This window comes from Saccostrea cucullata, unplaced genomic scaffold, assembly GCF_032062105.1.
Source record: "Saccostrea cucullata isolate Sc308-1 unplaced genomic scaffold, CSIRO_AGI_Scuc_v1 ctg8746, whole genome shotgun sequence".
Lineage (NCBI taxonomy): Eukaryota > Metazoa > Mollusca > Bivalvia > Ostreida > Ostreidae > Saccostrea > Saccostrea cuccullata.
In genome coordinates this window covers 1-27,308 of record NW_026926111.1, presented here as the reverse complement: position 1 = coordinate 27,308, position 27,308 = coordinate 1, and the positions used below count along the sequence as shown (strand labels likewise).

Below are 27,308 nucleotides of genomic sequence, written 5' to 3'. Positions count from 1 at the left end.
AAGGTCATGTAGCTCCTCCGTGTGTGCTATGTCAAGGTCATCCTTCTCTGGTCCCTGACCTTGACCTTGTGTGACCTCTCCAGTCAGTGAACTTTTGGTGCTAGAGAGCTCTGGAAGAATGTATTGCAAGATTTTTCAAGGTTTTGTACAAGTCAGTATGAGAAAAAAAGCAAAATGGAAAACTCATTCTAAATTAGTCAGAGCAGTAAGTATTTTCCATAAGACTAGAAAAAAAAGATTAAAGCAGAAGTTTATGTATTACTTTGTTAGTAATTACTGACTGTCATGCATATGAAAATCTATTAAACAATACTTATTCTAATGAATCTAAACTACAGCTAACAATCTAATCAAGCATGGGATTTGTTGCATGCAAGGGATTGGTTAATAGAAACCAAAGTAAAGAATATGCATGCAGGGAATTTGTTAAATGTCACTATTGTAATGATAAGCATGCCAGGGATTGGTTAACAGTAACTATGGTATAGAGAAAACATGCAGGGGAACCACATAAAAGTAACCACTGTAATGAAATATGAAACAGGGGATTGCAATTGGTTAAAAGTTATCATGGTTACAAAGAAATTACATACAGGGGATTTGTTCAAAGTTACCATGGATTTAAGAAGTGAAACTATGGTTGGGAAAATGCATACAGGGGATTGATTAAAAGTTACCATGGTTTCAAAAAGTTACCATGGTGATGAAAATGCATGCAGGGGATTGGTTAAAAGTTACCATGTTTTCAAGAAGTTACCATTGTAAAGAAAAAACATGCAGGGGATTAATTACTAATTACTTTGTGGTAAAGGTTTGTTAGTTGTTACCAAAGAGAAAAAAATATGAGAAAATGTTTTCTGGATAAAAGAGATAATAGTTGGTTAATGAAACATTCTACTGAGCTAGAAACTGCATGCTGGGAATTAGTTTGTGGTCTCCATGGTTACACAGGAAGTGGGCGGGGCCTCTCACCTTTCTTTATTTGGCAGAGTCTATCCTGATAGTCCTTTTCTAACCCTTGGAGTGAGACAAGATGAAAGGCAAAAAAACAGAGGATGATAGCGAGACAAGCTCAATGGTATTACACAGCACACTCATGATAAATGAGATATAAACTCCACACTATATATAGTATGTACACTGTATATACTTTATATACACTATGTGTCTCACCCAATCATACAGAAGGCATGACAAGAAATTGTAGAAAAAGGTTGCGTCATCATGGTCATATAGACATTGCACAATAAACAAGAGGCCCATGGGCCACATCGCTCACCTGAGAAGCTTTGACCATTCTGTTCTTTACCAGATTTCCCACTTGTTATACCCCACCCTACCCCACTGATAAATCATAATTTAGACATTTTGAAATCTACACTACCCCATAATCCTTCCATTGGCACATATGTTTTAGCTTTTTTGGCCCACTGGTTCCTGAGAAGAAGATTTTCAAAGATTTTCCCTATATATTTTGTGTAAAACTTTGATTACCCTATAATGGCCCCGCCCTTCCTCCGGGGGTCAATATTCCTACAATTTAGAATTTAAACTACCCAGAATGCTTCCACATAAGCTTCACTTTTTCTGGCCCAGTGGTTCTTGAGAAGAAGATTTTCAAAGATTTTTCCTATATATTTCTATATAAAATTTTGATTCCCCATTGTGGCCCCGCACTTCCCCCGGGGGTCATTATTTGAACAATTTAGAATCAACATTATACCAGGATGCTTCCACATAAGTTTCAGCTTTTCTGGCCCAGTGGTTCTTGAGAAGAAGATTTTCAAAGATTTTTTCCTATATATTATAAAACTTTGATTCCCCTTTGTGGCCCCGCCCTTCCCCCAGGGGTTTTCATTTGAACAATTTAGAATCAACATTATACCAGGATGTTTCCACATAAGTTTCAGCTTTTCTGGTCCAGTGGTTCTTGAGAAGAAGATTTTTAAAGATTTTTCCTATATATTTCTATATAAAACTTTGATTCCCCATTGTGGCCCCGCCCTTCCCCCGGGGGTCATGATTTGAACAATTTAGAATCTACACTACCCCAGGATGCTTCCACATAAGTTTCAGCTTTACTGGCCCAGTGGTTCTTGAGAAGAAGATTTTTTAATGACCCAACCCTATTTTTCTCTTTTCTTAGTTATCTCCCCTTGCGAGGGGACATGTCCCTTCATTTTAACAATTTAAATTCCCCTTTACCAAAGGATGCTTTGTACCAAGTTTGGTCAAAATTGGCCCAGTGGTTCTTGAGAAGAAGTCGAAAATGTGAAAAGTTTACGGACGGACAGACGGACAGACGGACGGACGACGGACACAATGTGATCAGAAAAGCTCACTTGAGCCTTCGGCTCAGGTGAGCTAATAAAGCCTGTCGGATGGATAACTTGAGCTTAATATGCATCATATGTGTATTACCTTTAAGTACACATTTTTTAATTAATGTCAAACAAAAAACCTAACCTGGTTAAAAACTGAAAGTTTTCATTGATCATGGTTATCACGTTTGTTCTTAGATTTCATAATTATGATTTATAAGCCAGCTGGTAAATAAATTGTCAAATGTCAAATGAATTAAATATGCTAAAATGTAAAAAGAGTAACCCATTTCACATTTCTTAATCAGACCAAAAAGACTTTAACAGGAACCGGGCCAAAGAAATGTGACTGTAACAGGTTCAGGTGCTGGTCAGAAATCAACACCATGCAGGTGAATTCACTCTGGGCCACACAGACACAGGGACTTAATCCCTTAATCCTGTTAAACTAAGGCTAACACGGCCGAGGGAGAATTTCATCAAAGCCTGCATGTTGCATCCAAAATTAAATAGACTTCTAATATAATCATGATAATAGAGTTCAAGTTCTAATAAACTGAATTTCCTTTTCTTTGTTCCTTTACCATGTTTACTTTGAATTTTTGCAAAATATTTGAAGCACTGGATAACTAATATACTAAACATGCTAAAGAACTTATTCTCAGACTTAGGTTTTTCAAGCTATGATAAGCTAAATGTGAATAACTGTCAAATAACTGTCTAAATTAACATGATTAAAGCATCCTCTTCAACACCACATATTCAAAGTGAACTGAAGTCCTGACTGTTTCAATATAAAAAGTTTTACATTAGCGTTTACTCAACATTGATAACAAATTCTAGAAATCTGGAAAGCGCAAAGTTTCTGGCCTAAACAATTACATTAATTGTTTCAATGGTAAAGCCTTATTCTGATTCTTAAAGGTGATGTATATTCCTCGTATCAAGATTAAAAATTAAGTATATATGCACTAGACCTTACACCTCCAAAACTATTATAACAAGAGGCCCATGGGCCACATCGCTCACCTGAGAAGCGTTGACCATTCTGTTCTTTAGAAGATTTCCCCCTTGTTATTCATAATGCATCACCACCCTACCCCACTGATCATAATTTAGACATTTTGAAATCTACACTACCCTATGATCCTTCCATGGGCACATATGTTTCAGCTTTTCTGGCCCAGTGGTTCCTGAGAAATAGATTTTCAAAGATTTTCCCCATATATTTCTATGTAAAACTTTGATTCCCTATAATGGCCCCGCCCTTCCCCTTGGGGTCATGATTCCTACAATTTAGAATTAACACTACCCAAGAATGCTTCCACATAAGCTTCACTTTTTCTGGCCCAATGGTTCTTGAGAAGAAGATTTTCAAAGATTTTTCCAAAATATATCTATGTAAAACTTTTATTCCCCATTGTGGCCCCACCCTTCCCCCGGGGGTGATGATTTGAATAATTTAGAATCTACATTATACCAGGATGCTTCCACATAAGTTTCAGCTTTACTGGCCCAGTGGTTCTTGAGAAGAAGATTTTCAAAGATTTTTCCTATATATTTCTATGTAAAACTTTGATTCCCCATTGTGGCCCCGCCCTTCCCCCAGGGGTCATGATTTGAACAATTTAGAATCTACATTATACCAGGATGCTTCCACATAAGTTTCAGCTTTTCTGGCCCAGTGGTTCTTGAGAAGAAGATTTTCAAAGATTTTTCCTATATATTTCTATGTAAAACTTTGATTCCCCATTGTGGCCTCGCCCTTTCCCCGGGGGTCATGATTTGAACAATTTAGAATCTACATTATACCAGGATGCTTCCACATAAGTTTCAGCTTTTCTGGCCCAGTGGTTCTTGAGAAGAAGATTTTCAAAGATTTTTCCTATATATTTCTATGTAAAACTTTGATTCCCCATTGTGGCCCCGCCCTTCCCCCGGGGGTCATGATTTGAACAATTTAGAATCTACATTATACCAGGATGCTTCCACATAAGTTTCAGCTTTTCTTGCCCAGTGGTTCTTGAGAAGTAGATTTTCTAAGATTTTTCCAAAATTTATATTTAAAACTTTGATTCCCCATTGTGGCCCTGCCCTTCCCCCGGGGGTCATGATTTGAACAATTTAGAATCTACATTATACCAGGATGCTTCCACATAAGTTTCAGCTTTTCTGGCCCAGTGGTTCTTGAGAAGAAGATTTTCAAAGATTTTTCCTATATATTTCTATGTAAAACTTTGATTCCCCATTGTGGCCCCGCCCTTCCCCCGGGGGTCATGATTTGAACAATTTAGAATCTACACTACCCCAAGATGCTTCCACATAAGTTTCAGCTTTACTGGCCCAGTGGTTCTTGAGAAGAAGATTTTTTAATGACCCAACCCTATTTTTGCCTTTTCTCAATTATCTCCCCTTGCGAGGGGATATGTCCCTTCATTTTAACAATTTATATTCCCCTTCACCCAAGGATGCTTTGTATCAAGTTTGGTCAAAATTGGCCTGGTGGTTCTTGAGAAGAAGTCGAAAATGTGAAAGTTTACAGACGGACAGACAGACGGACAGACGGACGGACGACGGACAAAATGTGATCAGAAAAGCTCACTTGAGCCTTCGGCTCAGGTGAGCTAATAAAAGATTATCATAAAAAACAATTATTACATTAAGTGAAAATTCCTTCCTAGCCTTCACCTGCTTTAGTCAATATATATATAAATACATTATTATGAGGTAAATTATTAAATATAAAACTATATGAAGACTGCCCTTACCTGCTTTCAGACTGGCCAGCTTGGAGTTATACTCCTCTTCTATTTCAGCTATAGCAGCAGCATGCGAGCCTTTAAGGTTCTGGAGCGAGTTGTCTAAATCAGCACTGGAGTCTCGCCGAGTCAACTCCTCCTTCCCACTTTCACTTTCACTTTCATAATCCTTCACCGACTGATCTACAACTAACCCCCCTGAATCTCTTAGATCCTCTCCTCCAGTTTCACTAGTTTCTTCACAAACCTCACTAACTTGAAATCCTCCACTAGAATCTGTTTGATCCACTCCCTTATTTATAGTCCCCTTCCCAGAATCCTTTGTTTCTCCATCCGTGTCGAATTCACTCGAGGCAGACACCATGACACCAGACTCATCCACTATACGCTTGGACGATTTCTCGTCGCTGGATTCACTCTCTTTCACAAATTTTTCTAGCTCGGTCTCGAGTTCGTGAATTTTATCCTGATATTCCTGGATCTCGTACTCTGTCGCGAGATTCTGGTGCATTCCAGTCTCTATCTGGCTCTGCAGAGTCTCCATCTCCTTGCTGTACTTACTCTCCATCTCCTCCAGCTTAGCCTGAAATTCCTCTGTTAGAGTTTGTCGTGCTTCTACCATTTCTTTGTCGTGTTGTGCGTGTAAATCGTTTATCTCTTTCTCCTTCTCTTCTTGAAATCGTGCCTTAAAATAAAATAAGAAAATCTCTCAGAATGAACAATATGGAGATAACAAACAGGGTTCAAGATCAGAAGTCCATTTAACAGTACAAAACAGAAGCAGAGCAAACACATATCTCCAAATCATCAGAGATGGGATCAGAAAATGGTAAATAAACAATCACATCCTATATTTACATACCATACATAGAAAGACTGATGTACATAAGAACTAAGAAGACGACTGACTACTGTAAGTCAATTTAATTCCACAGTGTTAATATTTCACAATATCTCAAAACGTTTTGAAAAACTAATAACATTCATGATGAGCTTAATTGTGGAAGAAAATGATAAATTGATAAATTGCGAACACAGCGAAATTAAAACCTATTGCCAATCTACATGAACAGTATCAAATATTTTAAAGATACTATACTTACAATCAAAAACTCCTAAAAGACAACTGACCTGTTCAGAATGCTATACATGAGAACAAAGAAGACAACTTACCTGTTCCGATTCAATGGTTTCCTCGAACTCCTGCTCCATGAGTGACTTAGCCATCTCGAGTTCCGCGTCGATTCTGTCTCTCACGAGATCCGCTACCTCAGGAGCATCACCGCCACGGATCCCTGTAACAGCAGCGTAAAAAATAACTCAGGGATAACTAAACAGCGTAAAAAATAACTCAGGGATAACTAAACAGCGTAAAAAATAACTCAGGGATAACTAAACAGCGTAAAAAATAACTCAGGGATAACTAAACAGCGTAAAAAATAACTCAGGAATAACTAAACAGCGTAAAAAATAACTCAGGGATAACTAAACAGCGTAAAAAATAACTCAGGGATAACTAAACAGCGTAAGAAATAACTCAGGGATAACTAAACAGCGTAAAAAATAACTCAGGGATAACTAAACAGCGTAAAAAATAACTCAGGGATAACTAAACAGCGTAAAAAATAACTCAGGGATAACTAAACAGCGTAAAAAATAACTCAGGGATAACTAAACAAATAAAGGACTAGAGGTTAACTAAATATTAACTAGGTATATTAAACTTGAGAACCACATATCGATTGAGTTTACTTGGTTATATATGTGTACACTTACTAAATCAATGTATTTTTACTTACTGTCTATAAGTGTGTCATATTTCTCTTCCGAGGCCTCCAGTTCCTTTTTATGTCTTTTTTCCATTTCCTGTTTCTCTGAGTCGTAACTTTCCTGCATCTCTTGTCGTAACAGATCCATTTTCTCTTCGTACTCAACATGCACTCGTGCTAACTCCGCCTCATAATTTTTCACAAATTCTACTTTCACTTTATCTTTGATCTCTTCAATATCTACATCGGATTCCTCGAGTTCTTTAATTCTCATCTCATAGTGCCGTCTCATTTCTTCGATTTTAGCCTCATATTTGTCCGTTATATCATCGATGCATTTCTCACGTTCGTCATTTAGGATCATGGCCTGTTCTAGGTCGTCTGTGAGTTTAGTGATTTTGGTCTCGTACTCTTGTTTGAGTTTCATGAACGTCTCCTGTTTGGCAAGATTGATGGTGCCCATGAGTTGACTCACGGCGACTGCTGACTGAGACTCGCTTGTCTCTGGTGAGCTACTCTCGCTGACCTCTTCGAAATCTTCACTCTCCTTAAGAGTGTCCTGTCTCGAAACCTAAAAACATCAAATATTTTCCCATTTCAGAAAAAAAGACAGAACTTGGTGAGATAGAGTCACCAATGCATATGATCATCAAATGGCTTTCATTTTTTATTCTCATGCTGGCCAAGATAGATGAGGATAAGGACACCATCTTTTGAATATAAAACTTCTTCAATTTAAACTTAATCAATTGTTAAATATGAAACAATAGAAAGCACCAAAAAATTGACGATCCCCCTTTTCCAACCCCTGTTTTCTATTGCCCTTTCTCTAATTTGTTTTTGCCATTAAATACGCGTTTTCCCTGTAACCCACCCCTCTCCACGAAATAAAAAAAAATCCTCCCAGATTTCAACACAACTTACTGCCTCCATTGTGGTGGGTTTCCCGCCTTCTTCGTGCGCCTCCGATTCCATCTCCTCTAATTCGTCGTCGGTTTTGTCGCCCGCGTCTATTTCGTCGTCGGTTTTGTCGCCCACGTCCTCGGAACTTTTCTTCTCCGGTCTGACATTCTTCTGGGCATCGATCACCGTACTGGCCGTCTCTGTAGACTTACTCAGCGAATCATCATCCAAAGTGACAGTAGAGGGTTGTGGGTAATTTTCAGAGGAGGATTGTGGGTAATTTTCAGAGGAGTATTCTGGGAGATTCACAGATGCATTGCTTTCTTCTTGTAATTCTCTCTCTTGTTTCTGCAAAAAAAAATTTAACATAGTAGTGTCCCTCATAAATACTTATATCATGCCATTACGCTTGAGGCAAAAGTTAATTTGTCTTATTGGTACTCACAAACACACATAAGGTATCGTATAATCCCTATTTACCACCCCTGCCCCTATAAGCGCCTCCTAGTTGTTTTTCAATTGTCAGGGTCCCCAGTTCAGTACTGACTAAAATCATCTAGGAATCATATCAAAACTCTGCCAAAATCGGAAGAAATTGAAAATAAAATTGTTTGAAATTATCCATCAAGACATGGGCCCAACCCTCTGTGAAAAATTCTTGGATTCATTTTTTTTATCTTCATCATAACAAAAATGTTATCATTGTAAGTTATAGTATTTCATTCAAAGGCAAACAATTACACCTCCATGCATCTAAAGATTTACAGCCCATTCTACTGTACTGGGACCCACAATGAATCAATGTGTTGCGGAAGTATTTTTTTGATTTTGGAGTACAGGTATTTTAAAATTCTATGGTAAACAGCACTGAAATCTAAATTCTATTCACTAAGCAGCAGTTCATACTGCACCAGGAACACTCAAAAAATTATCTACACTCAATAGAACTATCTTAACTCAATAGAATTATCTACAGCTTGGAATGCGATCAGTTAACTAACTTGTGTTTATCTATTAACTCCTTAAAAGTCAATATTTTGTGAAATTCAATCAGCTGATAATGTTAAGAATACTAGTGCTGCAGTGACAGTATTGTTGAATGATTAAGGTTCACTAGCCCATTGCTAGGAGAGATAACTCTTGCTAAGTAAATGATTATTGTTCCTTAAGTTTATATTTGTCAAGAAAATTTTAGTGCTATTTCTAATTTTTTTTTTGGCCTGGAAGGTATTCTAGTATTGTGTTAATTTTCATTTGATAGGTTACTCTTTTAATTCTAATTTTTTTTTTTTTTGAAAACTTCTAAGTGATACCGCAAAATTTTAAATTCATGAACAGAGAGACGGTGAGCCTTAACTTTAAAGAAAAATTTAATCACAGATTTAAATGCCCATGTATCAATTATCTAATGTTAATGAGGTGAAATATTGAATGTGCTGCTTGTCAACAGCTGGACAGAGGTGATAGTTATCTGCAGTAGTCAAGATTATTACAAGGAACTAGAATTCATTCTTCCTTTAGCTCCCACCATATACATCCCAATCTCCTTTTCATTACTCACAGAATTATTTTTTCACATATTCAGAAAGCAATCATAATAATTTGAAACACGGAAAACAAAAAAACCCCAAATCACAAACGCATAAACATTGCATGCTTCTTTTATTTCCTGTCTCTGCATGGCCATAATCAGATATAATAGTGCAAAGAGCAAGAGCCGCGTTGGGCCTTATTTGGCCATAAGAATTTCTGAAAAATCAAAACCAATCAGTTTAGGTTAAAAATGCAGTATTTATCACATTGCAATTTTTCAAACCTGTTTTCCAATATCTGGATTCTCAAAATGAAATTTTATTATAGAAAATGAAAGCACCAAGTGTCTACTTCATTTTGATATGGGTGATCGATAGTTAATTCATCGATATAAGTACAGGGCCATTTTATGCATAAGATGGCACTTGCTCTTAGGAACAACAACACCCTTGCCCCCCCCCCCCCCCCCCCCACCCCAAAAAAAATCATCATTTAAGAGATTTTTATGCCTTAAGTGCTATAAACTAAGTTTGGGCTCAGGATAAAAAAAAAAAATTATTTTCATGAAACTTATAGAAATCAGGTTTCAATTTTCATTACTTCACTGTTTTGATTTTTCAATAACAATTATTTAAATTCCTTCTTTTAAAATCATCTTTTTTAAAAACAATGATAAATTTCAATGTATTTTTATCTTAATTAATTTAAAAAATATGGTACATTTTCATTTTTATTATCAGACTTTCTAATTTTCGTGTAACAACATGCACCGCTCTTTCTCGTGGAACATATAAGAAATTTTAAAATGGAATTTTAAATGCCTATTATAAGCCAATACACAAAACAGCAACAAAGGCTAGCACAAAAGTGAAAGGAAAACCTTAACTTATGTTCAACAATCACAACAGAAGAACCAATTTTCATTTATTGAACTTCTTCCTTTTTTTGGCATATCCCCCCTTTCAGACAAATACCTGGCAATGCATGAATATGTATGCTAGCTTCAACTTAATTTGACAATCACTTCAAAGAAATGCTTTACTTCTAAATTTGTTAATAAATTCTGTTTTAGAGCTGATTTCCAAAAACACTTTTAAATAAATCATTCAGGTTATTTTTTATTTCATTCATGATTTTTATTCAGTTTAGCATATGTTGGAATTTAGACAGAGAACATTTCATTTCCATTTTTATACAAAGCCTTCTGGGTTTTGCCAGCCTATTTTTAATGTTTTTTGAGACATTAAGTTTAAAGTGGAGACCTACACATGTATATTCATTGAGGTTTAAATTGATCAATACATCAATCGATCAATAAATGTTTAAATAACTTTGCTTGACTTTCTCTGGTACATAAAAAGGTGTGAAATACGAATATACGTGGATTTGTCCATAAATTAATGCTAAATATCAAACCATTTTATTAATATATAGAACCAATGTTAACTGAAATTTTGACAGTTACTTAACCAAATTTTGATACTTTGTCTGGTGTACCAATGTAGACTGGGTTCAAATCTCACTGTGGGATGTAGAATTCTGCCCTTGGGATGAGAAATTTACTGGATAAACAAGGTCCAATGTCACAATAAAATTGACATGAAAAAAGATTTCTCCCTGCTCAATGGCCCTGAGTGCCAAGTTTAACCCCCCACCCTCACCCCTCCCCCTCAACATTTCCCATGAATCTTAATAAAAAAATCCTTAAATCCCTAACGATTCATCGTGATGAAGATTTACAGACTTACCCGTACTCCACACCCCACCTCTAAACATCAAGCCTGAACCTGCCCCATGTTTTTACACAATCATTAACTGATTAATAATTAACTGATACAGGCATTTAAATCTAATATACACTTACATCTTCTTTATGTTTGGCACCAGGATGTAGAATTTACCGAATAATAAATCCTTACATATCACACAATCGTATGAATAACGTTATATTAACGGCAACAAAAGAATCTTTAGTTCATCAATTGCAGGAAATGGACTAAACCGAAATGTTCTAGCTTTTAGAGTGAGATGAGCTCCTGTAAACAAAATTTCTTGAATTTCAGACTTGTGTCTTTGAGGACATAATCATGACAAAGAACTCCCAAGAAATTTCTTCTAGACTGAAACAGCTTTTGCAAGGAAATTCCAGAATAATTTTTAATTCTTCATGAAAAAACAATCCTATCAAAATATGCACAAGTCGAAATTTCACTTTTCAAAAACAATTTCACTTAAAGCTATCCATTGCATTTGTTCATTATACACTTCATTAACACTATATCAGCAGATTCTAACACACACATATACACCAACATTTGATAGGCACCACAATGAATACGTTACATTATTTCAATACACCCCGAAATAATCCCCCAGAATCCATTGTTTTCATTCCGTTCATAATCACTGGTCGGCGATTCTTGCAGAATTCCATAGAACCAAACCTTCATTTAAAAGGCAGGGCCTATTGCTGTGTTATTAAATCATTAAATAACTTTTTAAATGGCCCTGATAGCCCGGTGCTATATACTGTTAGAAGCATTGTTAGCGGTAATACAGGTAAACAGATTACCTCCACACCAGGTATGGTTACCTGTCGATTTCTATACCTATATATCTATAATACAGGTTAAAGCTGACATGAATTCTTAAAAACGCAACATTTTCATCAATGTACGACTTGATTCATACCAACGATAGCCGCATTCCGCCATATTTCTCTCAGATACCTTGTCTCATTGTAACGATGTATACCCCAATGCGCTCGTTACACCTGAATGATTTTTTTGGTTTGGGTGTCGACATGTGCACATCTCCGATGGTAAAGCATACATGAGAACACATAAGGAAATCAAGACATTTCAAATCCACAATAAACAAAATAATTATCATATTTCTGAATAATTATTGATTTGAATCAAAAGGAAAAATGCAAGTTTGGTGAGAAAGTTAGATGCACGAGTATGTATTTTAACAGTTCGCCAATTTATGCAGAATAAACTTGAAATAAAAAGCAGTAAAATCTGCAACACATTTTGAAATTATTATCATTTGAATGGCGCAAAACAACCAACGTCTTTGATTTACAGACCCTATGCAATTGGTGCATATCGAGAAAACGCCTCGAACGCTGTAAACATACCCATACCTGGTAATAGGTTACTGCATTGGTTCGAAGATGTGCACAAGTCAAGCAATATACACCCTGAATTCCATTTATTGAAATAATGCATCACAAAAAGAAATAAACTCCGTAAAAGCTCAATAGTAAACACACTGTCATTACTCCGTAAAGACAAGCACGTCGATACACCTAGTCCGTGCTGATCAAATTTTGGTCAGGGAAAATATCACAAGTGGAAAGAGAAGTTATTTGGTATTTGCGCTGCTGAAAAGGGGGGGGGGTTATAACTGCTGTTCATAAGCTATAATTGTGAATTGTCTATCTACATGTAATTCTAATTTACATTATATACAAAGTCATGTATATAGTCTGCAGTTGGTTTGCATCGCAAAATTCATTTGTCAATTATAACTGATAATTGTAGTACTAATCTCAAATCTAGTAATTTGATGTACGGCAATTATTGACTTCAAATCTTTAAAGCAATTAACCAGAATAAAAAAAATTTATGTGTACATAGATCTATACGTTCTTTAACACACAAACACACGAAGAAATGCCATCCCCTGTTCAGATTGACATTTTGATTTTTTAGGCGGGGAGGGGGGGTGAAAAATAATTGACATGACCGTTATCTAAATATTCTTGGAAGACGGACATCTCTGTCGAATTCAATTTTGAAAATTTTATTTTGAATGTGTCACTCCGACCACAATGTATGTGCATTTTGAGGTATGTATAAATGTTTTATAATTATGGTGTTATATAGAGAGGCTTTCGAGATTTCAGTATCCATGCCTGATAGTCTAGCTACTTTTTTATATTTAAAAATAATTTCTGTAGGAGTATTTGGGAGATAATTCTAACAGCTAAGGTAGGGAGTTTTGACAGTGGTTGAATACGGATAATTTTTATTTACTAATTGTATATTGAACTAACTCTCTCTCTTTCTCTCTCTCTCCCTCTCTCTCACTCTAGCTGTAACCATCTGTTACCATCTCTTATGGCAATAATAGGTATAAGATCCTACGCACTTTGTGCTGTAAATTTATTAAGCCTTAAGACAGATCAAGGGTTTTTTTCAGGCGGGATGTCGAAACTTCATAAATTGAAAAAAAAAACAATTTTAATTTGGACGAGAAGTTAATCCGAACGGCCAAATTGAAAGAGAAAGTAGAGGTATTGTGAGCAATGAGCTCATGCACTAAATGACACCCTCGCCGCCCATATGGGTATAATGGCAAAGTACGTATACATATTTTGCTGTTGTCGCTAAACCCAAAATACGTGTCGGATCAAAAAGTAAAATGGGAGGTGCACAATGGTAATATGTAATATACCTATAAGATTCTGTGAAAGTTTTATTTAATTTCATTAAGTGGTATATAAGAGGATTTGCAGATAGGAGATGGGTACCCCAAAGCGTACCAGACTTACGGACGGACATAACTATTACTATAAACCCTCCCACTTTTCAAGCGGGAGATATAATAAACGTGAAATATGTACATCACAGGAATGGGTACATCGAGAACTTTTTAAAAACGCCTCTTAAACGCATTGGCGTCGGAAGGAAATTAAAAAGGGGGGGGGGGGCTGGGTGCAAAGAATTTTTTTTATACATTCAAAAAATCTTACAAGCTTAAAAAAGGGTGAAAATGTCCTTTTCCTAAACACAAATATCCTATTTCATGTGTGGGAAAGGGGGTTGGGTGGGTTCAAACTTCAGTAACATAATTTTTCTCCAAACACCAACACTTTCCTCTTTTTTAACTTATAATACTGCGACTTGTCTGTAAAAAGGGGGGGGGGGGGGGCTAAACCTACGCAGCAATATTCAATGTCTATACTTAGTATATATTTGTAAAAAAGCCCCCCCCCCCCCCCCCCCCCCCCCCCCCCCCCCCCCCCCCCCCCCCGGTTCCGACACTTAATTCTGAACCTGGACAACAAACAAGAGAATTTTCAAAAACCTAATTGTAGGTAGAATATGGAATTCTCACGGGGGGGTTTCCTCTCTCTTTTTATTTGCTTTTTCTAGTAATCATTAATTATTTATGTCTAGAAATTTAATTCACATTAAATTCTATTTTCATTATCATTGTACCACAGAATCAAACTCGTTTATTACCCCTTGCAACAAGTTGCGTAAGGTATAATGTTTTGGACCCACCAGTCAGCCCATTTTTTGGGGGTCAGCGCAACTTCTTATGAACTATGCTGATATTCAGAGGATTCAATGTGTCTGTATTTGTACATCACCAGGAAATTCTGAAATCTTTATTTTTTCGGGAATGTCCGCACTTTTACATTAGATTTTGGCCATATCTTGAATATAAAAATGAGCACTTTGTCAGCTAGCACAATTCCTCATAAACCGGTGCATACAATTTCGTCAAACTTAGCAGATAATTAGGTCACAATGTGTATAGATACATGTGCATATTACAAGGAAATTACGATTCCTTTATTTTTTTCTGTGAATTTCAGCACTTCGACTTATGTGGGAGTGTGGGTTATGTGAATTTGCTCACTTTTTCTTTCATTGAGCATAGAATTATAAATAACTTTAAATCAAATTATATTAGGTCTAATAAAGCCAATATACAGTATTTATTTGATCATAAAGAAATCCGATCTGTTTCAGACGTTTTTCTGAAAATATTTTTATGAGAGTGTTATGCATGTTTTACCCCCCCCCCCTTTCACGGGAAAATGTCTTCATATCTTCAATAGGTGAATGATTCGTAATAATGCATACTTTATTATAAATTTGATGAAGTTGAACCATGTTTTCAAAAAATTTATTTACACCATTTACAGACAAGAGTTATGTTTATTTTTGAAAAAAAAAATCAATCAACCCCACTGAACTTTCAACCTTTGATATTTTCCCTGACGAAATAAATTGATAGGCATGGACCACGTGTGTCCAAGCAGTTTTTTACTGTTGAGTTAGCAATGGATTACATGATTTATGAGATGCATTTTTCAATAAAAGTGAAATAGGATAATTCTTTCGACATATGCACATCCCTGTAACGATAGCAGTATTCAGGTAAATATTTCTATCGCTGCGTTTGACGCGTTTTCTCGACTGACTTGCATGTAATTTTTGCTCTACTTGAATATATTCCGTGTAAGTTTTATTTTCTATATTGCAGCAAATGCATTCAAAAATAATTTAATTCTCGGAATAGATCTAGTTTCTGTTGAGTTTTTACTTTTCAAACATGTATATTGGTCAGTTTATGGACTTCTTAAAACTTTGCTATCGGAGATGTGCACATGTCGACAGCCAGGATAGAAAATCACTCAAGTGAAACAGTTCTGAAATCCTATATATAGCAGGTACAGGTGGCCAAAAATGTTCGATTTAATATGGCGGAATCGAGGAAATATGGCGGACAAAGGCGTACAGGAATTTAGTAAGTCGTACAAAGATGGAAACTGATGCCTTTTTAAGAGTTCATGTCAGCTTTAATATTAAAGGTAATTCTGCTCCTGTGTTAAATCTCTCAGATAAATCTAATTTTGTTCTGTGCCTTGTTTTCTGCTGAGTCAGCTGATTGAGGAATGGGATAATTCTTGAAATGGGGTGGGATGGGGGTTACATATGCATATTCTATGGGGTGCGTCGATTTACCCAAAAAGAACCCAAAAGGAAATCAAAAGGGCTCAAATAAATATATCAATATACATTGAAAATTAATAATTCGAATTAAATTATAATTATTATATTATAAATTTACCTTAAAGTTTGCAAAAACACACATTTATAATATTGGAACTTAATATTATGATACAACTTTTATTACACATTAAACACTTAGTCTAAACCTGGTCATATATGCTTTGATTTATTATAGCTGAAATTTACAAAGTACACTGTATTATTCTATTTCTCCTTTGTTTTACCATATCTTACTATATGGTATTTGATAAATAGAGAAATAAAGTTTTATTTAAAGACATGTTCTAGGCATATGGTATTGGGGTGGGTGTGTGTATGGGGGTTGGTGTGTGTATGGGGGGTGGATGGGTGGGTGGTGGGGGGACCTCCCATTCCCACCCCAAACACACACTTTACCGTCAAAAAACTAGTTTTAGTTTTAATAAAATATGAAAGTTTTTATTATATATCCATTATTCTCTTTATTTCCAGTCCTTTTGGGTCGTTCTTAATTTCCTTTTGGGTCCTTTTGGGTTCCTTTTGGGTCCTTTTGGGTTCTTTTGGGTAAATCAATGCACCATATTCTGTGAAGAATTGGTTGAGTTTCCAAAGAATAAGTAGAAATATACTGTGTTAAATCTCTCAGAGATAAATCTGATCTTGTTCTGTGCCTTGTTTTCTGATGAGTAAGCTAATTGCAAGAGGAATAAAAAAATTCGGAAAAGAGGGTAGGGGTGAGACAAACAGTCATATTCCAAGATGAGCAACTGATTGAGTTTATACATTTTTTTTCAAAATGAAAATTATAAAGGTTCAAGAATACTGTTAACCAACTTTTGTTCAAGTGCGAGAAATTTTAGCGAAGTTCGCGACAGTCTCACCATCGCGAATATTTCTCGCCACGAACCGGTACGTTACACCCCTCTGTCTATTTACAAAAGATCAAAAGAGGCCTAATCGCAAAAAATAATCATCGCCAAATAGTGTACCCTTGGTATCTCACAAAATAAAGTCGTTGCAAATTAAAGTTGATTTACAGTATGCAAATTCAGAATCCAAATATTTATTCAAGTCCATTTTCAGTTAATGGCCTATACAGGGATTGACTGAGGAACAGACTACATTCAAAGCACTCTTAACCATGTTAACAATCAACATCAACCATTTAAGAAGAATTCCCAAGAACCATACACATTCCAAAGGAAAACTTCAGTCTTGTCAACCATGTAAAAGAATTCTCGAGACCCATAAACATTCCAAAGGAAATCTTCAGTCTTACGTATTCAAAGTACTTACAAATAACTACTGAATTCAGTAAGTCCTTATAACACCCAGCAGTAGCACTGTAAACATTACAGTGTGTGTTATGTATTGATATCAAACACTCCAACCGGAGTATAATCTTATATCAACCCTACTTCAGAGGCCCCAAGTCTCTCCGATTCCATTAACCGTGATGTAATAATAAATACACAGTTAAAGCACATAGATCGACAGTTAAATCTGAGAGAAACATCTTAGCAAATTCTTCGATATTTAGTTTTCTGTAAGCAGAACTCAAAAAAAAAATATTTTAAGTGAGATCACTAATGTCCAGCTGACATATCAATTTCTTTAAAAAAGATGAACCTCTATTCAAAGGTCACCTCTCTATAAAGTTCACTTTTGATAGATCCCGTAGGTGACCACTTAATACAGGTTTGACTGTATTTAGTTTTCTGTAAGTAGAACTCAAATTCTTACAGCCAGTTGAATAAACTGTTAACTCTTTCAACACTGAGTAACTTTTATCAACCAACCCCTGGTACACTGAGTAACTTGGGGCATCACTAAACATTTCACCTTCTGTCACAAAAAATACTATAACTTCTTTATTTCTTTGAATATTTTAATAAATGACACATCATTAGAAAGGTGAGGCATTTCTCTTTTAAATGATATAAATTTTATATATCTAAAAAATTATTTATCAAGTCAAAAAAACTATTAAATTCATAATTACATTTTATAACGGATCTTATGCAATAATTTGATAAATTTGCTGCTATGAAGTTTCAAAATCAATTATGTTCTACCATGGTTCAAAAAGAGAAATTATTTCTGAGTAAAATGATATGCAATATGTCAGCATTTATCAAAAAGCAAGTCCATAATTGTCAATAAATAAAACAGGGTGTTTCAGAACATCGGAAGAAGTCTGGCGCATTGAAAACATCCTCTGTTTAGGAGCCTTGATATTCCGATTCCAAGTCATCTTTCTCTGACAAAATTTCACAACATTGTTAATAACTCATGTATTTGTTGTCTAGAAACATTTATAATGTCTAATTCCCTCATTTTATGAAATCTTTCATCGCCAGAAAGATCGGACATTTCGTCGTTTACCGCCATTTTGCCTTCTTCTTCGTTTTTTTTACTAATCATCTAATTTTCCTTATTTTTTCTTATTTTTCGTCATGTCGGCCGCCATTTTTGTAAACGGATGTTTACATCATTCTACCCATAATTCATAGCGAAAGATTTTGCGCAGAGAACACTTCCTATTTCTAAGAATAACTTGTTTACTTTCACCATGTGCCTGAGACCGAAATTTCGGTCTACCTTGTTCAACGACGTTTTTTTTTTTTACCGAAATTTCGGTCTACCGTGTTGAAAGGGTTAAACAAAGTGTTCCCCTACCCACACAGTTAGGTAATACCCCCCCCCCCCAAACTCTTGCTGTTTAACTTCTTTAATTTTCACACTCATCTTTCTTTGATAGTTTACCATTCCTTATACCCATGTCATATTTGCATTTCATTTCTTCTCTAACCCTTTCTATTTAACCACTCTCCATGATTCCTCAATTTTTTTTTTATTACTATCCCCCATCCCCAACCAAACTCTCCCTGCAACCCACATTCCCATCCCCTAATGAAACTCTCCACAGTAGCTCCTTGACAGATTGATTAGCCATACTATGACTCCCCTTATATTTCACTTCTATGGCTTTTCCCTGACTTACCATTTCTTCCAGCTGTTCTATCTTCATCTCTAACTCTTCCAGCTCTTTCTTCTGGTCTTCCTCCAATTTTTTAATTTTTTCTCCGAAATCGTATGTCATGTCTGCCGCCTGTCTCTTCAGCTCGATCTCAAGTTGAACTTTGAACTCTGACTGCACGTCCATGATCTCAGCTCGATGTTCATGCTCCAAGTCCTGAAAAGCATTTCCTCATTTTTCACATTTGTTTCTTTTATTTGTATAGTAATACTAAAAATATACCTTAATTCCTATTTCAATGCCTTGATCTGCCTTCTCTCTCACCCCTTTCTCCCCCTCTTCTCTCTCCATTTCTCTCTCTTTCTCATCTCTTTCATTGCCTCTACTTGCTCTCTCTCTAACTCTCTCTCACCTGTCTTAATGCCTCTATCTGCTCCCTATGCTGATGCTGTAGCTCGTCGTACTGCTCCTCTTACACTCTCTCTCTAACTCTCTCTCACCTGTCTTAATGCCTCTATCTGCTCCCTATGCTGATGCTGTAGTTCATCATACTGCTCCTCTAATACTCTCTCTCTAACACTCTCTCACCTGTCTTAATGCCTCTATCTGCTCCCTATGCTGATGCTGTAGTTCATCATACTGCTCCTCTAATACTCTCTCTCTAACTCTCTCTCACCTGTCTTAATGCCTCTATCTGCTCCCTATGCTGATGCTGTAGTTCATCATACTGCTCCTCTAACACTCTCTCCTGCTCCAGTGATGCGTCCAGCTCTTGTTGAAGTTTCAGCAGTTTATCACTGATCTCGCCTGTCGTTCTCTCGCTCGACTCTTCACACTCTGCCAGGTCTCTCCTACACTTCTCCTCCACTTCTTCCTTCTCTCTCTCCAGAATCTTCAATATGGCCTCTTTTTCCTTCAATCTGTTATTCATTTCTTCAATATGGCACTGTTTTTCACGCATCATTTGCTCCATCTCTGTGACCTTGCTTTCTGTCAAGGTCATTTTCTCCCTAAGTTCTATATTTAGTTGAGACTCTAATTCTAGTTTCTCCTGAAGTTCAGCAATTTCATTGGATTTTTCCTCCAGTATTTTTTCTAATTCCTGGATCCTACTGTCACTGTCTACTGTTGCCTTTGCTTCACTCTGTTCACTGCTTTCTTGATTCTGTTCTTCACTTTGTGAGGTCACTTCCTCTTTCAGTGATGTCACTTCCTGTGTTGTGGCTTCTAGCTGACTGCGTAGTTCTTTTATTTGAGATTCATAATGATCTTTTAAATCCTGGGTTTCTTTTTCATGCTCTTCCTTTAGTCTAGTCTGCATGGCTTCTTCTGTAAAATAAAACATTTCACATATTATCTCTAACCTGTCAAGAAAATAAATTCATGCACTTTCTGTTTATAAGTAAGTCTAACATTGGGAATTGACCTGTATCAATATCTTTTACCTGTTTACTTATTGAGAAAATGTCTTCATAAATATTTTCCATCATTAGATGCATCAACCATGCAAGTTAAATCATAACAGGCTGTAAAATTACAGTGCTACTCTAAAAACATTACCCTGATCACTCATCTGGAAAATATAGGTCAGATCCAGTATCTGATGCAATCTGATCTGCACTGCATAATCCTGGTGAAGTTGATCTATTTAAAACTCTGGTGGAGTTGATCTATTTATAACTCAGGTGGAGTTGACCTATTTATAACTCTTGTGGAGTTGATCAATCTATAACTCTAGTGGAGTTGTTCTATTTATAACTCTGGTGGAGTTGACTTATTTATTACCTGACTGCTCCTCTACTTTAGTTTGGAACACTTTGATCTGCTCCGCGTAACTCTGGTGGAGTTGTTTTATTTATAACTCTGGTGGAGTTGTTCTATTTATAACTCTGGTGGAGTTGATCAATTTATTACTTGACTGTTCCTCCACTTTAGTTTGGAACACTTTGATCTGCTCCACGTAACTCTGGTGGAGTTGTTCTATTTATAACTCTGGTGGAGTTCTTCTATTTATAACTCTGGAGGAGTTGATTTATTTATAACTCTGGTGGAGTTGTTCTATTTATAACTCTGGTGGAGTTGACCTATTTATTACCTGACTGTTCCTCCACTTTAGTTTGGAACACTTTGATCTGCTCCGCGTAACTCTGGTGGAGTTGTTCTATTTATAACTCTGGTGGGCTTGAGGTAGTTATTACTTTGGTGGAGTTGATCTATTTATAACTCTGATGGAGTTGACCTATTTATTACCTGACTGTTCCTCCACTTTAGTTTGAAACACTCTGATCTGCTCCACGTAACTCTGGTGGAGTTGTTCTATTTATAACTCTGGTGGAGTTGTTCTATTTATAACTCTGGTGGAGTTGACCTATTTATTACTTTGGTGGAGTTGACCTATTTATTACCTGACTGTTCCTCCACTTTAGTTTGGAACACTTTGATCTGCTCCGCATAACTCTGGTGGAGTTGTTCCATCTCTCTCTGGAGTTTCTCCACTTCCTGTGTCTGGGTTGCCATGACTTCCGCTCGGACCTTGAGAAGTTGTTCGTACTCCTCTAACATACGAGAGCGGAGCGCCGCGATCTCTTCACGCTGGGTTTCCAAAGTCTCCTGGACATCTGCAAAATAACGCATATTATACAGTAAATCATGCTTAAAGTGAACGCAAATTGACACTTGTACAGTAATATGATTTTCATTCCAAAAACTTGTAAATATATACTTAACAAGAGGCCCACGGGCCTTATAGGTCACCTGAGCATTATGCATCAACTTTCCTGTTATTGAATTTGATTCATGTTTTAATTTAAGCCAGATGATATATGGCATTCACAATTTTGAAAGAGGCACCATTGGTCATAATAACAGTACACTTAACAGTTGCTTAGCTTGGTTACTGAATATCCATACGCAGGGTAGGGGACCAACTAATCAGTAATATTCAGCAATAATCAGTAGTGCGCCTAACACTGTGAAATAAACCCCTTACCCTAGGTCCACACATTGCACAAATTTAATAAGACACTCTTAAAATTGCCTATCAAAAAATAAATGAATGTTTTATAAATACAAAGGAGCAGATTTCAAACAATTTATTTTCAGTAAATAAGTAGAGCCCTCCCCCCCACCCCTGACCCAGGTTCCTTGAAATTCACAAGTCTGCAGCTTAGGGCCCTTGCTCGTCATGACTATATAGGTAGTTAATCTGCTTCATACCCAGAGACAGAGAAGAAAATTTTCAAAGATTTAATGGATTTTCACTATATAATCAAAAGAGCCCCGCCTTAACATCAGAACCCCTGACTCTGGGGCCATAAAATTAATAATTTTAGAAGAGGCATTCTTGCCCATCATAACTATGTACTTAGTCTATTTAATTCCTAGGAGCAGAGAAGAAGATTTTCAAAGAATTCATGTATTTTTACTATATAATCAATACAGTCCCGCCTCCTCAACACCAGAACCCCTGACCTTTGGACCATTAAATTTACAATTTTGGTTGAGGCACTCTTGATCATCATAACTATGCACTTAGTTAGCTTAATTTATACTTAGGAGCAGAGAAGGTTTTCAAAGAGTTCATGAATTTTCACTATATAATTAAAAGAGCCCCCCCCCTTCAACATCAGAACCCTTGACCCTGGGGCCATAAAATTCACAATTTTTGTTGAGGCACTCTTGCTCATCATAACTATTTATTTGGTAGGTTTATTTAATACCATGGAGCAGAGAAGAAGATTTTCAAAGAATTATTGTATTTTCATATATTATCAATAGAGCCCCCCCCCCCCACACACACACACCAGAACCCTTGACCCTGGGGCCATAAAATTCACAATTTTCGTAAAAGCACTCTTGCTCAACATAACTATACACTAAGCTAGTTTATTCAATACCTAGAAGCAGAGTAGATGATTTTCAAAGAATTCATGTATTTTAATATGTAATCTATAGAGCCCCGCCCTAACACCAGAACCCCTGACCTTGGGACCATAAAATTCACAATTTTTGTTGAGGCACTCTTCCTCATCATAACCATGCACTTAGTTGGTTTATTTAATACCTAGGAGCCGAGAAGAAGATTATCAAAGAATTCATGTATTTTCACTATATAATCAATAGAACCCCCCCCCCAACACCAGAACCCTTGACCATGGGGCCATAAAATTCACAATTTTGACTGATACACTTTTGGTCATCATAACTTTGTACTTGGTTAGTTTATTTAATACCCAGGAGCAGAGAAGAAGATTTTCAAAGAATTCATGTATTTTCACTATATATAATCAATAAAGCCCCACCCTAACACCAGAACCCCTGACCCTGGGGCCATAAAATTCACAAATTTTGTTGAGGCACTCTTGCTCATCATAACTATGCACTTAGTTTATATAATACCCAGGAGCAGAGAGGAAGATTTTCAAAGAAATAATGCATTTTCACTATATACTCATTAAGCCCCGCACTAGCACTAGAACCCCTGACCCTGGGGCAATGAATTTCACAATTTTGGTAGAGGACTCAATGGTGATTACAATCATGCAAACAGTTTGACTGCTTGATGTCCAGGAGTAAAGAAGAAGATTTTTAAAGATTGAATTAATTTTAGTGGTTTTGGCCCCGCCCCTCAGGCCCAATGGGGGCAGGGATCATGAAATTCACAATTTGTGTTCCCTTTTAGCCATAGATGCTTTGTGCCAAATTTGGTTCAAATTGCTGCAGTGGTTGCAGAGAAGAAGCTGAAAATGTTCAAATGTAAACACACGATGGACAACGGACGACTCACGTCGCACGATGACGGACGAAAACGGATAGCAATAGGTCACCTGAGTTTACTCATGTGACCTAACAAAAGTAAAGAAGCAAAATTGTCACTTATTGGCATTTCGTTTCAAGTGCCATGTTTTTACTGCAAAAAGACCAATGAGCAACATGTAATATTCTGAAGTGCCCTTTAAAAAATTTTACTGTACATAACATTTTACTGCAATGCATGCAGAAAAGCTGATCAATCATATTTTATTGATTTGATAGAAACAACATTTCAACTCTAAGTATCTTCACAATGCAACAGTTTTGAAAAATGTCATTACAAACTTCATAATGAGAAGACAAATACTGAGTAACTTCTACCAACATTTTGCAAAATACACAGAAATTTAAAATGATTTAAGCTCAAAAAACAATTTACAATTCATTTACTTCATAAGAAAAATAAAATTTTACCCTAAAGAAATGTAATTTTCCTCTGGTCCATGATACTGAGCACAAAATAATTTGTTTTAAAAGTGATCTGCAAGTCAATTAATAAGGAGGGTTGAACACAGTTAATCTGTGTGTACAATATACCCCCCTGTAAGACACTGGGTTTACTGGTGAAGTAAGTGTCAACACATTAACATAGAAATGTTGTTTGATTTCACACCAAATCACAAAGAACCATCAGTTAAAGGGAACATTAAGGAGAAAATAAAGAAAACACTCTCCAGTTTATAGTACTATACATGTACATAGAGGCGTCTTAATGTTATACACAGGGTAACTGACATAAACTCAGGGTAGTTTAAATTCACTTGTTAGTTAGGAGTTAAAGGAACCACTATGGAGAAAGGATGCTCATTTCCTTTAAAAAAAAAAATCTCAAAGTACATACAGAATCCAGAAATTTAGGCAAAAATAAAATTTTTATCTGAGGATTTTAGTTTCACATTGCTAAGTAATTTGAACTTCAAAAGCTGGTGCACTGACTTGAATTAAGTAAACTGGTCACCAGCTCAGCAACTAAATTCAAGAGTTAGGACTTTTATTATTTTCAATAAAAAAAAAATTCATTGCCAATATCAGTGGTATTTCAGATTTAAATTCGGATTTCATTAAAAAAACCGGTCACGGTAGCCTAGTGGTAGAGCGTTCGCTTCGTGATCGGGAGGCCCGGGTTCGATTCTCGATCGCGGCGCCGCGTCATACCTAAGACGTAAACAAAGGTAGTGACTGTTCCTTCGCCAAGCGCTCGGCACTAGAAGTGAAAGTCACGGGTCTTTCGGATATGACCTTAAAAACGTAGGTCCCGTGTCACGGTAGGCGCTGGCATGATAAAGATCCCTCACTGCTCAATGGCCCTGAGTGCCGAGTATAGGTCTAAATTTGAAGCCCTTCACCGGCATCGGTGACGTCTCCATATGAGTGAAAAATTCTCAAGAGGGACGTTAAACAATATACAATCAATCAATCAATCATTAAAAAAACCACTGAGTCCCTTGTTCATGAAAGCCACTTAAAGCCATATATGGCGTATGTGCAATGAAAATTATTAGACTAAAATTATAAGAACTTATTATTTGTATCATTACTTTATAGAAAAGATAGAACTTTTCCGTAAATTACAAAATCTAAGTCAATTGCGTTATAGAGATATCACAATTTAAATTTGATTCGCGGAATTTTCTCCGTATCGGAAGAAAATACAAAAGATTTAAATAACACATTACAGAGAAGATAAAATTGTATTTTTAGATGAGACGAGGTGTTCTCCGTGTTCAGAATTATATGAAAAGCTTTAATTTGAATGTATTAAGGTATTCAATGTATAACGACCATATTTTGTACCTAATAAATGAACAGTCCAATATTTTTAATCATGGTAGCAATTTGAAGATATTATCAAATGAAAATGCTCCACCAAAGGAATTTACAAAATTTTGATTATTGTCCAATTAATATCACTTTGAATTTTACATTGAAGTCTATGGGCAGTGCACGTTTTTATAAGATATTGTAAAAATTAATTTGAATTTCAAAGAAATCTCTTGGTGGAAATATGCATAAACTCCCTCTTTATTAAAATATAAAATAAAATAAATTATTTACCGCAAAAATTTTGTGAAATCAAAAAATTTCTTCTTTTCATCAAGGGCAGATATCTCTTCAAAAACTGTAAATGTACAAAATGACCGTCTCCTTACATGTTATCAGTCTTGTGAATTTGGTTTATTTCACTTTTATCGTTTTCTAGCTGTGTGCTTTTAACTAGATTAAAATTATTTAAAATCAGTCAAAATCCCTTCGTTATACATTGAATACCTTAACTATATTTCTTTACTTAATTTTGTATTTTTCAAAAATAAATTTTTTTGATCAGTTACGCCATATATGGCTTTAAAAGATGTTTTAAATCAACTAAATGGAAAACATCATACCTTTGTCTTCATTCAAATGACATGATAGGACTTCAATTTACATACCAGCTACATATCTGACCTTTTTAAGGTACATTAACCCTCTGCGCACTCATATGAATTTTTTTTTTAACTTTTATGATTTTACAGAGGAAATGTATAAGCTGAATAAAAAAAACCAAACAATTATAGAATGGCTTGCTGGGCAAAATTTGACCAAAAAAAACCCCACTTCAACTTGGCAAATTTATATAGGAATATTAGACATTTGTGTCATTAAGAGTTATCTCTCTTATCAGAGTGTCAATTTACCTTAATTAAAACAACATCTTCTTCAGAAGGATTCCAGAACAAAACCAAAAGGTTCCTGTCCATTTCCAATTTTAGAAATGAATTCAAATGAGAAACAAAGATTATGCTGATTTTAAAAGTAAAATTTAACTTACGTGCCTTGTATGTAAATTGATTCCTTATCAGAAAATCAGAAATTAAACCAGGCTTTTTACAATGAAATATCTAAGACATGTAGAATAAGAAATGTTAAGATCATATGTGTATGTGGGGAGATTATTTTAAATGAAAAATTTGATTTAAAATTCATTGACTTTTTGTTAAAGGCAGTGTCCACAGAGAAATCAATTTCCTGGAACATTGTAAATATTTATAATTTTTGTCTACACTAAATCCTGACATATAAAATAAGTGAAAAAGTATAGATCGTTTCATATAAAATCGTACTCCATTTGATAATTGACAGTAGTTTTAATAATTTTAGCCAGCCTCTTGAAACACATTCCTATTATTTACATAATTCAAACCATCATCAAAAGAAATTGATTCACGATAAAAACTCAAAATAGGAGAAGCCCGCTATGCATAAATTATCCCATCTTTCCGATTTCGTTGATGTCCCTGGCATACTCTACTAACTCAACAGTGATTCCTTATATTTCCATTTCACTATATAGTCAAAACAGCCCCGCCCTAACACCAGAACCCCTGAACCTCGGGCCATAAAATTCACAATTTTGGTAGACACACTCTTGCTCATCATAACTATTTACAAAGTTA

The 27,308-nt window shown here is 35.9% G+C and overlaps 1 protein-coding gene across 1 annotated transcript; it reads right to left on the bottom strand.

The window, feature by feature from the left end:
- Nucleotides 1-5: 5 nt before the first annotated feature.
- On the bottom strand, nt 6-21,696 carry LOC134270817 (trichohyalin-like; the record flags this gene model as incomplete). The annotated part of the gene is made up of 9 exons (XM_062753062.1): nt 21,468-21,696; nt 19,739-20,391; nt 19,087-19,278; nt 7,774-8,100; nt 6,880-7,420; nt 6,254-6,375; nt 5,090-5,765; nt 973-1,017; nt 6-110 (listed from the first exon to the last, which is right to left on the bottom strand). Coding segments are annotated over exons 1-9 (2,890 nt in total), but the record flags the coding sequence as incomplete, so codon positions are not given.
- Between the last annotated feature and the right edge of the window lie 5,612 nt (nt 21,697-27,308).